The sequence below is a fragment of the Lycorma delicatula genome, chromosome 6, assembly GCF_047948215.1.
Source record: "Lycorma delicatula isolate Av1 chromosome 6, ASM4794821v1, whole genome shotgun sequence".
Lineage (NCBI taxonomy): Eukaryota > Metazoa > Arthropoda > Insecta > Hemiptera > Fulgoridae > Lycorma > Lycorma delicatula.
The window spans coordinates 114312152-114325666 of record NC_134460.1 but is presented as its reverse complement, the minus strand read 5'-3'; the positions used below and the strand labels follow the sequence as shown (position 1 = coordinate 114325666).

Below are 13515 nucleotides of genomic sequence, written 5' to 3'. Positions count from 1 at the left end.
TCATTTTAGCGTCTTTTTTATATCTTATTCCATTATTAAAAAGTCTTTTTGCTTTTTTCTTTCTGCTGAATGCAGGTCTCAAAAATTCTTTATATATTTTTTCTATTCTTTTGTTTATTGAGCCGGTAATCTTTTAAATTATACTGGTTCTTAATCAGTTAATTCACTTACACAGTAGTTTGTATACAATTAAATTCTTTGTAAACCAAGTCAAAGAAATGATTATATTTCAAAACATGATTCCAATTCCTAATTATTTTAAATCAAATGAGTTACAGTGTGTTTTTTTATTGCTCCCTTTACTGACAATTCTTTTAGCAGAGATTGTGAATATCAAAAATGAAAACATGGGTTCAGTTCCAAAAAAAGGAATGACTTATTAGAAAATATATTTTTAAAACAATATATACGAATTTATTGTTTAGAAAAACAGTTGGAATGTTGAATTTTGTTATAAAGAAAAAGGTATTAAGCAAAATGAAATTTACTATTTTATTTTTATTTATTTTTTAATAATATTTTTTCGTCTTAAAAAAATAATAAGAAAATGTTAATTAAAAGTATGTTTTTTCTGGTGATTTTATTGAAATTTATTAGGAAGAACAAATATTTAAAATCGTTTTAAATTGTAAAAAAAAGTACCACTTTCCATTAATATTTTTAAGATTATTACAGGTAATGAATAAATACTTTGAACTACCGTATTTATTCGAATACCCTCCGCACTTTTTTAATTGGTATTGGAGAGAAAAAATATGGGGCGGGGCTTACTTGAAACATAGCCTTTAGGTAGGATAATTTATGTAAAGTAAACGTTTTCTTAGAAGTACCTAAATTCAATCACGTAAACATAGTTAGTTACATTATGCTTTCGTTTATCAGAACTGGATGCCGCTTATACAGAATTCATCCTTAATTATTAACATCCTGTTATTATCGATAGGAATGAAGTTACAGCATTTTTATAAAACTGATTCATTTTGTATAGGCTGCATCCGGTTCTAATGACACCACAGTAACACTATCAGTTACCCATCGTCTTCTTGTGTATTCGCCATAGTCATTGTAATGTTTGTATATGTGGACGGTAATGTGCATTTTATCGTTTTAGTTTATCTTGTAAAGTTCTATACGGTGATTTATTTTAATTACGACATTAAAATATATACCAAAAAAAACAGCGTCTACGATCTTTCACAGTAAATGAAAAACTGCTCGTTATAGAAGACGCTGAAAAAAATTGGAAAACGGGTGGGAGGAAGAAAATTTGACGTAGATGAAATTTGCATTTGAGAGTGGCGTAAGAAGAAGTAACTTCTGATGAAAGGCACTGGTAATATAAGGGCTTGTCGTGGCTTAAAACAAAAATACACAGACATAGAAAAAAAATTGTATGTCTTTGTTATGGAAAAAAGGAGTAGGGTTATGCTGTGAAGACAGAAATGTGTCAATCATATGCTCGTGAAATTGCAAAATCAGTGAATAAAGTTGATTTTAAAGCCTATCCATCCACGGCTTTTTGAACGAAATGATTTGTGAATAAGAGGAAAAACGACCATTTCTCAACGACATCCAGACGAGTATGAACAAAGAATATTACATTATCACAAATCTTTGAAACGATAAAAGCTGTTTACCTTATCAAATAGGAAACGCTGATCAAACCCCCGTATATTTTGAAATGACAAAACCGTAAACAAAAGAGGTGAAAAATGTGTTACGATTCGCACTGGTGGTGATGAAAAAGAAAGGTGTAGTGTTATGCTTTGCATTACTTTTGATGGATCAAAATTACCTCCGTACATTTTTTTAAAGAAAAACTCTTCCTACCGTACAGGTAAATGGAGTTATTATCAGAGCACAGGAATCAGGTTGGATGGACGATACCTTAATTTTAGGTTGGATCGGGTGCGTATGTATTTAGATGTGTATTTAGATCAGATCAGGAGATTTACTTAATAAAAAAATTTCCGGTATGCTAGAAATGGATAGTTATCGGGGGCATACGACTGATTAAGTGAAAGACATTTTAAAAAAGGGTGTTATGACCAAGTAATAATTCCAGGCGGATTGACATGTCTGTTGCAACCACTAGATGTCTGCATTAATAAACCGTTCAAATCTGCATTAAAACAACTGTACAGTAAATGGATGACTGATGATAATTTTTCTGACGCCTACACGAAGAATCAAACTCCCAGATTTTAACCAGATTTGTGTTTGTCTAAAAGATGCTTGGGAATCTATTTCCTCGGAATTAGTAAGGACCTTTAGCAGAGCGACGTGGAGACTACCAGTAACTCTTCTACAGACATTGCCAGTGACAGTGATTAATTAAAAATAAAATCCCATATTAAAAAGTGTATTGAAATGATCCTTTTCCACGTGATACTTTCTTTTTGTTTTACTGGACTACCGATTCTGAACTAAACTAGTACCTATGGTAATTAATTATTAATGTAATATTAATATTGTAATTTAAATGAACGAATTAAATGCTTTTCTTTCTGAATATTTTTGTATTTATCTATTTTTTCATCATATGAGTTGCACTTTAAGATACCGGTATATTCTCGATGTTTTTTTAAGATTTTCGTTCCGTGAAATCGTGGTGTAGGGCTTATTCGTTTGTCGCGGTGGGGGGGGGGGTTGGCTGGGGGAGGGGGTACTGGAATAAATATGGTTATTATATGCATTTGTTAATGTTATAAACCTTTTTTTTTCATATAATAATAATACATTATTATTTTTTTTTTTATAACCTGTCCAACAACAAATTTGTTTTAGAAGTTTATATAACTCCGCCACACCAACTGGCGGACAGCTCTATATTACGCCATTTTGTATGTATTCCAAAACAATTGAGTAAATATTTACAAGAATTCTCAATTTTAGGATTGTTAATTTCACGATTAATTTTTAAATTATAACGCTACATATACGTATTTATATATATATTTACTAGAAGCAGTAGACATTGATTTCAGAAAACATCTTACCCCTCTGTAACTGGCATGATGATGCAACCGATGAAAACTAATATTTCTAACAAAAAGTAACAGAAATCGGGTTTCGGAAGGGAGTGAAAAGGGGGAAAAATTGAAAAATATGGCCGACTGACCTGGGAAAATATTTCGGCCAGAAATCACTTCAGAAAAAAATGTTAGAGGGAAAAGTTTTAAGTAATCGCTTAATTTATAAATTGAGACATTTTAGGTAATAATTCCATAAATATCGATATTTTTTAATTATTTCCATCATTATCGAAAAGGGAACTTTTCCTTCCCTTCCGAAACTTGATTCATGTTACTTTTTTGTTAAAAATGTTAGTTTTCATCGATTGCATTATAATGCTAGTTACAGAGTGGTATTCATTTTTCCGAAATCAATGTCTATAATAATAATGTGTGTGTTCACCAGGAACACACACACGCGCGCACGCTGTACTCTTTTATTTATATGCATACAATAGTATCTTAAATGCAGTAGTATCTGCATTTGGTAATTGAACAAAAAATAATATTTAAACTATGACAGCTTATGAAAGCGTATTTAAGCTATAAGCTTTGTGGTTTGATTGTAAAAACGAAACTACTAGCAATAGGCCTACATTTAATAATTATCGTAAACCTGAATTTTTGAATAGACTATATAGGCTTAATTTAACGTATACTTCAAACATATCATTAAGCATATATTATTGTGAAATATACATGTACAAAACGGAATTATCTATCGGCAAATGTTTGCGGTTTCTCTACAGAATTGAAGAAGTGTACGAGTATATAATGCGCTGTTTCACAACAGGACTGAGTACACTAATTAGTTGTTTTATACTATCTGGTCCCAGTCTTTCCTTTGGTTGAGGTACTTGTAAAACACTTAAATTACGAGAGGCTGTAGTCTGAGTATCTTACTTTGAGTGTAATACATGCACTAAAACGTAATATATAAATAAATATACATAAATTTAGCGTACTTTAGGTAGCTGATCGTATATAGAGAACAGTGTAATTATTATCTGTTGACATCCCAGTCGCTAATTCTGACTGAACATTTCATTTTAGTAGCCTAAATAATAAGTAATATTTAATAATAATTGTTTAGTAGATTTAATATTATTTTGACTTAAGGATACAAAAAAACGACTGAAAATTGTATATACTGAATTTTTCAAATTCCCCTAATTTTTCTTTTATTATCAAACTCAAAATCATAAATATGCTTTCATAAAATTCCGCTTTGTAATTTTGTTATTTCATGGTACGATACGAAATGAAATGGTCTGATTTCAAATAATACCTTTAAAACACTGAACAGATTTTATTCTATTAGTCGAATAAACGTTGAGATACCTTCCTCATTATTGCATTACAAAATTCGTAGTCATGATACAGAAAAAATAAGTTAGATTATTAAAATTATTATTAAAATTGTTTAGACGATTCTAAACATTGTACTGTTTAAAATTATATTGATGCTGTTACATCGATTTATTGTTTTAGAAATACCTAAACGAAAATTGATAAAAATACTGCTTTTAATTTACAGAATAAAACGTTTTTAAGCATTCTTTTCAGATGCATTTTTTATTCTTTTACATAATTTAAGTTGCTGTTTAAATATATTTATAATATATTAAATATATATAAAATTGCTACTTACAACAGCTCAAATTAAGGTAATTTTTTGTTAGCTACACTAGAAAACATGCAAATTTTTATCAATATTGTTACAGTGGAAAACATTTCTGAAATATCTTATTTATATTATCATCACAGTAGTGATAAATATGATGAAGATTATATTAATTTTCTTCTTTATGAATACAAAAAAAAAAAAAAAAAATAGGATTTAATGGATTGAATCAATTACAAGTTGCGTTCCACTTGCTGATTGAACAAAACTGTCTGATCTGATTATATTCTAAATGTAAAATTTCTTCTCAGTCATTTCCTAATTTGCATTTCGTTTCCAATTATTTATTTATGCTCTCTTATTACTGATCTGATTTCAAAAAGTGAAATTGTGTTTAAATGAAAAAAATAGTGGAAATAAATATCTAGTCTGTGTAAATTCGGATCGTGATGACGATTTTAAAAAAAACGTTTATTTAATTTATTATTATTTTACTTTTTAAATCATAATAATACATTATTATTGCCGGCCACCGTGGCGCGAGTGGTGGCGTCTTTCACCCGGAGGTCTTGGGTTCGAATCCCAGTCAGGCATGGAATTTTTCATTGAGTATAAATTACCATTCAAGCTGAATAATTACGGCAACCGCTGCCCGCCATCTCATTAAAAAATAAATAAATAATATATTAACGATTAAATAAGATAGAAATATTATTTTATCCATTAAGGAAATAAATACAAAAATTAAAAAAAAAATCTTATGTACTGTATAGTCTGTGTGTGTATAGTCTGTATTAAAGATGATTCATGAAAAAAAATGTAGCAAATTTTCACGGCATGTTCGCTGGTGAAAATAAAGAAAAAAGTTCGCATAAAAATAGGAACGGAAATTAGGGATTGTCGGCTGGCAAAATATTTCGCCCTGATTTCTCCGGCTTATGTAAAATTAAACCATAATTTTTAATTCTTGGTACCCAAATTAAACGGTAATAGTGGTTTTTATGAAATCTGACTTGAAGAATTGAAAAAAAAATAGGTCCTAGAAATATATTTTTATTAGTTTTCGAGAGATCTGGAATAAAATACAAAAAATTGGTATCGAAGAACATACTATTTTATGTTTGGCGTAAACCAAATTTATTAAATAGGTAATAAACACATAAATTTGTAAACAAAACTGGTAGAACATTTTTATTCGTAGTAAAATGATGAGAATAAAGTTGACAAACTAATTACAGTCGTAAGATTTAAAAGAAACTTATCAAAATGAGGCAGAATTTAACTAGATATTAAACGAAAAAATTTCATTATTACAAAACAAAACAATTAATTATTTTATAAAAATAACAAATACAAACAAAAAATAAAACCAATTTAGAAGCAATTAAATAAACTGCTGAAAATTTCCTCTGCCGCAATGGATGCGGTACACTGCAAGACGAACATTGTCTCCGGTGGCTTTCCGAATTTAACATGGTTGTTTTGTATTAATTTTTACTGCAGTGAGAATTCTAATAGCTAACCCTTCTTTTACCGTCTGGTATAATGATATATATATATATACATTCCACCCTAAATATTGTGGACATTTATTAAACTTGTTTATTGTTGTTTTGGGAACTTCTTAAAAAACTTTTTTAATTTTACAGAAGTATGCATTTAGAAATTATAATTATACTTTTTACATGATTTGCGGTCATGATTATTTATGGGTTTTTATAAAAATTTCCCAATTTGTTGCTTCTTTTAAGTCCCTTTAACAATGCCGAATTTAAGCGACCAACAACATGAAAAATTGAAAATTTTGAGTGGTTTTTGCGTCTCGTATTCATCAGTAAAGTTTCTTCCAGTATTATTATGAAAAAAATTGTAATACAGACCTCTTTTTGTGCCTATTTAGGAAATGAAAGAGAAAATTACCATTATTCAATGTATCTGTTAAATTCAAATTTTACTTTTGGAATGTTGAATTTTACTGTATTAACATTTATCTAGAACTTGAACAAAACCAGGGCATAAAAATTCCAGTTTTCTACATTACAAATTAAATAATAATATAAAATTATTCTTTCATAGAAATATATCGATTTTTCCCTTGTTCTCTTTCTGAGTCTATTAAATGAGGTTAGTCTTATTACACAATGTGTATAAATATAAGTTCTATTAATTTTTATTAAAATTATTATTTTAGAATTCGGCATTCAGAATTGGCAGATTAGTGTTCCATTTAACTAATATTGATAAAATCTTGCTTTTGAACTTATATAAAAAGATGATACCTTGATCTAGCTCAGGTTAATTATGATTGTCAAAATTTTTATTGGCAAGTAATTCCTCTCCATCTCTTTCATTTTTCTTATATCTTTAACCTCCTTTCTCAAATTCAGTACTCTTATTTCGCGTTATTTCATCTGGTCAGTGGGATGAAACTCAGTTTATTTATTTAATCTCTTCAAGAACAATGAATTGAACAATGAGATGTGAAGTGTAGCTTGGCTTTGTTTTCTGTATGTTCACCTATAAAAATTGTTAATGAAGACCAGATCTGCTACTTAGATTAGTTATTTTTCGTGATTGTATAGATATACCTTTAGAATGCGTAAGGACGAAATAAAGCTTTGATCAGTGTTCTAGCTATGCAAAAATATGATGAATTAAAATTACTGAGTGAACCACCTTTTCGTTAAAATACATAGAATGTAAAGGAAAAAAATAATTTATAATATATTTTTTTCTTTTTCGACTGTTATTTGCCGGTAATGAAATAATGTTGACACAATGTTCATAAAAAATACATTCGACTTAGCAAATATTGTTCTTTTATTTTTTAATTCTTATTTTTTATTTTATGATGAATCATGGTAGTATGATCAAAGTTCTGTTTTTGAAATCGAATTTTTCTGCCATAATAAATTATTTAAAATGAAAAATGCAAATATAATTTTTCCACTTCTTTCTTACTGCACTATTGGATCATTACAAAATTGTAGTTATTTTGTCTGTGAATCATTTTACGCAGTGTGTGAAAGTTAAACGGCTAGAATTAGTGAGAGTTCCTTTATGTACAGCTTTTTAATTTTTCTAATTTTGGGAAACAATAATTATGTATTTTTTATAAAATTTTAATATAAACATAATTTACGTGTATTTGAGTTATTTAGAGTGCGTAATGTTTATTGTAAATAGATTCTGTTAGGTTATATTAAGCCCATATTTATTATCAACAAGAAAGGTTACCAGTTCCGGAATTTGTGATTTCAAATCACAAAATCCTTTATTTTCAAATGAAAGTAAGAAATGAATGTACCTTATTCATACAATTAAATATGTAAAAATTATCGAACTATTTTTTTAAAATCAATTTTACCAAATATATTTTGTTTTTCAATAAATGAGTCTTGAATTATATAAAAATGTGCTAATGTAGAATGCTTTTCTTTTGTTACCATTACTACTTAAATGAGTTTTATTCAATGATGTCTAACTTCCGATATCATGATGTTTAGCGGAAAAGTATCATTCACGTTCTCAGTTCTCTATAATTTCATAAAATTTAACAAAAGTAAAGTTATTTGGTTCAGAAAGGTTTACGAGTTTTACTGTAATATTGTACTTAGATTAGCTGAATTTTTTTATGGATGTGTTCAAAGGTATAGTGATCAGTCTTTCGCACGAATGGTGGTGAATTACTGTTAACGACAAATTTTTCTTTACATTTTTATCTTAAACTGTGAATACAACATTATAAAATGAAGAAATATTTCAAATACTTCTATTTAGAATATAAAGTACTTTTATCGAATACCGGTATCAGCACTAGTCCGCTTCAAATCGTGATTTTTTCGAACAAATTTATTTATTAATAATTTACGTGCTAGTGCATTATTTCAAGTGATCGATCACAGAAAATTTACTTACTGACTGTTAATGGCAACTTCTGGCAACCAGGTGTTCCTTATTGCTTCAATATTTTTCTGGAACGGGTTCGTATAGTGGACGAACTTCATGAATAAGACGAAGTAGGATTCCACGTGGTGCCGGGCAGTTCCTCTGTGATTTTTATTCCGTCATTTTTATGCGGATTCAGCAATCCGCATAATCCTTCAATGGTTACAGTATAAGCACCGCTATGAGAATAAACGTAATGGAACCAATGATTCACAGCATAATGGTGGGACCTTCCATTTCCAGTCCATGGCTTTGGTACCCATGCCAGGAATCCCGAGTACATCTTGACCCTCATCGGGGAAGTCACCCAACTTGTGATTATTTCGGTTGCCACACAACCCCTTCCGTTTCTAGCCATGATGTACTTTCTCGGAGGTTGTCTTATAGACTTTCTAACTCTGATTAATACCATAGCCATCAGTTAGGCCTTCGCCAGGATGCCTCCGATGCAAATGCCTCGGTAGATATTTCCACCGTTGTTTAATTCAACTTTGTTATCGCCTTCGCTGTACGCTTCTTTCAATCATTTTCGCTCATCTACACTAATGTGTAGCCCTCTAAACTATTTAACCGGTGAGAAGGCTAACTATTTAACCATCGCATGAAGCACGACCTCCGCGCCTCAATCTTAACTCCGAAGGACACATATTAGTTATTCATTATATAAACTTCAAAGCTAGACTGGACCGACAAGTACAAATTAATCTGAGTTTACTACAATCATCTTAGATTTTACTCTCATATCTTTTAAATTTTTCATCGCAACAAGAACAATTTTATCTTATAAATACCTCAGATATATTCCTTATTTCATTAAAAACAATTAAGTACAATTTTACAAGGAGACAAACACTAATTTACTCCGATCTGGTCTACTTTCGGGAACTAGGTCAATGCCTTCACCCTCCCAGATTGCAGTTTCATTACAGAATTTCTAACATATTCTACCACCTACCTCATTTGTGATCTGCCCTCGGAAACGAGGTCAATACCTTCACCCTTCCACACACACTTTCATCACAAATGAATGCAAACAAGCAGCTAAGCTAATCGGGACTTGGTGCCAAAACGCCTATCTTGGCGAAGTAAGAACGCAAGCAAGTCCCTAGTCAACCGGGTTGCTACTCTAGCTATCAGAGCATCAAACACCTTCAGCCGTCCTCTGCAGGGAGTCAGAGTACAATATTCTCCCGTCGTTAACGTTGTCTTTGATAGCATTCAGCCGGGCTTGAATCGATCTGTTAGCAAATTTAACAACGAAACCCTAGCCATTTTTACGACAAATACTGCAAAAAAACAAAAACAAAACAAACATTGTCAGTTTTATAAAGATGCAAAACGTGTCCATTGCTATATGTCTTGGTTCAAGCTAGAATGCCAGCAGGTGCAGAAACTCAACGGCATAGTGTTCGTTAGTCGCCAAAATTCAAACATGCACGTTAAACATCAACAGTAAAATTATACTGCTTTTTCGATAAACACGCAGAAACACTTGTAGGTGGTAATACATACTCTAGACTGTCATAAATTAAATACAGATACGGATTTGAATTTACATCGGGATAATGAAACTTACTTTTATTTTATTTTCCTTTGAGGCAGTTAATGAAATAGCATTAGTATATTTAAAAAAAAAATAAATTGATTATTTAAACAAATGGTGTCAGTATTCGAAAAAAGTACCGAATTTACTTTTAAAAATTATTGAAAATATTGTAAATGGTTTACGGAAAATTGCAAGGTGAAATAATGCTTATAAACTTGGAAAGGTTTTTGCCGGTTTTGCATTTTAAGATTCTCTTAATATAATAATGATATTACATATTTTCCAAATAAAGTTAGGTTTTCTATGCTTATTTTATTAATATAAAGTCAAATAATTTATTTACCTGCCTTACTGTTCCGGTCTCTTCTTCACTAGCTTTTATTGTTGTTTTAAATGTTGCATGTCGTTTACTACTTAAAGGAAAACTTTCACAGGTTAGAGTCCTAAATTACACAAACACAACCAAAACAATAGTTAGTAATGCAATAATAACATTTATTATTCTTTCTCCTAAATCTTTTTCCGTAATTCATCAATTAATAATGTAATAATCTTCCTAATATCAAGTAACTATATATTTTACTTTAATTTTTTATGATACTAAATAGTTTGAAACCTTTCATAAGATTCGTACTCCTTCACTTTAATCCCCCAAACATTAATTTTACAAGAAAAATATACGAAATAAAATTAAGATAAATTTTAATAACTTAGAATAAAGTACTTAAATTAAGAATTATCAGAAAATTACTCTTCGATAAAACAAAATATTTTGTAACATTAGTTGTAGCAACTTTGTTGTTTTTCTCTTAAATATTCAAAATCTTTACTATAAAAAATAAAAATTTACAAATATAGAGCTGAATCCTAGGTATAGAAAATAAAAAGTAAATTTTTTTCCAAATTTATTAACTTATTCGCTTATTCAGCAATTATGCATCAAGCAAAAAAGAAAAAAAAGAAAAAAGAAATACCAATTTTATTATAGATTTTTTAAAATCAATACAGATGACTTTTAAATTAAGTAAAAAAAACGAACTCATATATATATATATATATATATATATATATATATATATATATATATATATATCAGAGATTTAGGTTTGATATTTTCCAGTAAGTCATAATTAAATAGAGTTTATTTTTAAATTAATAATTTTATTATATCAAAATATGTGTGTCTTTTTTGTAAGCTTATTTTGAAATTTGTATCTTCATTGGTAGTAAATGAAAATACAGATTTATATTTTTAATATTAGAGCATATGATGTTGAAAGTAGACTTTCAACTAATGTTTACTTATTTTTAACACTGGCTATATGAAAACGGAAAATAACGACACTATATATTATAAAATATAATGTCGTTATTTTCCGTTTATTTATAAATAAAAAAGGTACAGTACGGTAAATGGCTCGTTTATTCATTCCATTTTCTTCACTTGCCATGAGTTTTGTAGATAAGCTGTATGTAAATATTCGTATGCGAGTTTTCATGAAAAAAAATTGTTTTTACCATGAATAAAGAGACTTTGAACGTAGTAAACAAACGGAATTCATAAATTTAATTTTGAAAATGCTAAAAGGTTTTAGTTTTAGAAATCAATAAATGAACAGATGAGCGTTTGAAAGAATTGGTATAAAAAGTTAAGCAGTAAAATGAGACTGCTAATCTATCAGAAAGATTAATTAAAAGAAAAAAAAAATGTAAAATTTACATAGAATTAATGAAATATTTCGTACTTTAATAAAAGGATACTTTTAAAAATGTATTTTTAAAACAGAAACGGTTACCAGTGTAACTACTGTGAAATTAATAAAAGAAAGATAAGTAATTAAAAAAAAACTAAATATTGCAGTGTTACTTCTAAAAAATTTGTGGAATAAGCTTTTTCCTAACTATTTTTTTGTTATTTTCTATTGGAAATATGTAATTAATCCATTTAAGTAGTAAAAAATAAAATATCGCACGAGTAAATAAATTTCGTTTGTTTACGAATATAGCTAGAATAGCTGTATGAACGTTTTTAGAAAATTACGTTTTAGGGCCCAACTTGTTCGTCTAGACAAAAAAAAAACAACAAATCTATGCACGTATGTGTGATCACTCCTTTTGGGCTTATATATCAAGATTGACCAAACCGATTTTCTTCGAATTAGGATCAATTATTTCTGTACATGGGACACTGACCATATTAATTAGACTTTATTCTCTTTTAGACTTTATCAGTGATGCTCATCCTCTTTTGCTCCACAACCACCAAAAAGCAAAAAAAAAAAAAAATGTAATTAATTTTTCGCAACCCCCCCAATACCAACCCAATAAAACCTAGTTAAAACTATTTAGCAGCGTTTTTAGTGACGGGTATGAACATGCATGTATAAAGTGTACGAACGCGAGCAGGTTACAGGTTCCAAATTTATATGTCCTTGCAATTTGGTTTGCTTGCATAATATTTGCTGTGAGGTTGTCATGTTCGAACATGCATGTGATACATTTGAAGACTTCTTGCTCTCAAGAGTACAAAAGAGGCGTAAAGGATTACATTTTAAAGTTACATTTAAAGTTTCAAATGTAAAGCGGGCGTCTGGTGCCTTTATTTAAGTTTTTAAAAACGTAGTTTCATTGAAAATAATAATTGACGTTTTGGTCTTTTAGTTGGTGGTGAAACAGTGTAACAGTTTCATTTATTTTTGCATTAGATTATGCAAAATGGATAAATTTGTGGAAAAAAAATGAAGTGGCCATCTACAGACAGTGAATCGGTTGGTAAAAATACAAGATTGTACATTAAGTTATTTAAATTACGGTTTTACCTCCTTGGATGGAAAACCACAGTGCGTTCTGTGTTTTAAGTCCTCTCCGATGAAAGCATGAAGGTATCAAAATTAATTTGACTCTTAGAAACTAAATATCCGGATCATAAAAGCAAACTCTTGGGATTTTTCAAAAGAAAATTATATACTTAAGAGAAATTAACAAGCTATTATTTGTAAATCATGCCATACTGACAAAATTACACTTGAAGCATCTTATACCGTAGGATTAAGTGTAGCTAAGATGTTCGAAATCCATACGATCGCGCAGAAAACCTCACATTGCCTACTGCAATTGATATGGTTAGTATTTTAATAGGCGTGGAAGAAGCAAAAGTATTGGAAAAAATTCCGCTTTCTAACGAAATAACATCAAGGAGAATCGATGATAGGGTTGCCGATATTCGTGATCAGATAACTGAGCAAGTGAGTTCAAGTGAATTTTTTTTTATCCAATTTGATGAGTCAATAGTTGTGGTAAACATTTCTCAGTTCTTATGGTTTGTGAGATATGAATACGGTAGGAACAGAACAGTCAAAGAAAATATGTTGTTTTGCAAATCA

The 13515-nt window shown here is 29.5% G+C and overlaps 1 protein-coding gene across 5 annotated transcripts in view; it reads right to left on the bottom strand.

The window, feature by feature from the left end:
• The window catches only part of LOC142326132 (QRFP-like peptide receptor), an 807760-nt gene that overhangs the window by 83315 nt on the left and 710930 nt on the right, over positions 1 to 13515 (bottom strand). For all 5 annotated transcript variants that reach the window (XM_075368335.1, XM_075368334.1, XM_075368332.1 and 2 more), the window contains exon 6: positions 10476 to 10575. In XM_075368335.1, coding sequence (XP_075224450.1) covers positions 10476 to 10575 — 100 coding nt within the window. The remainder of the gene's footprint in view (positions 1 to 10475; positions 10576 to 13515) is intronic.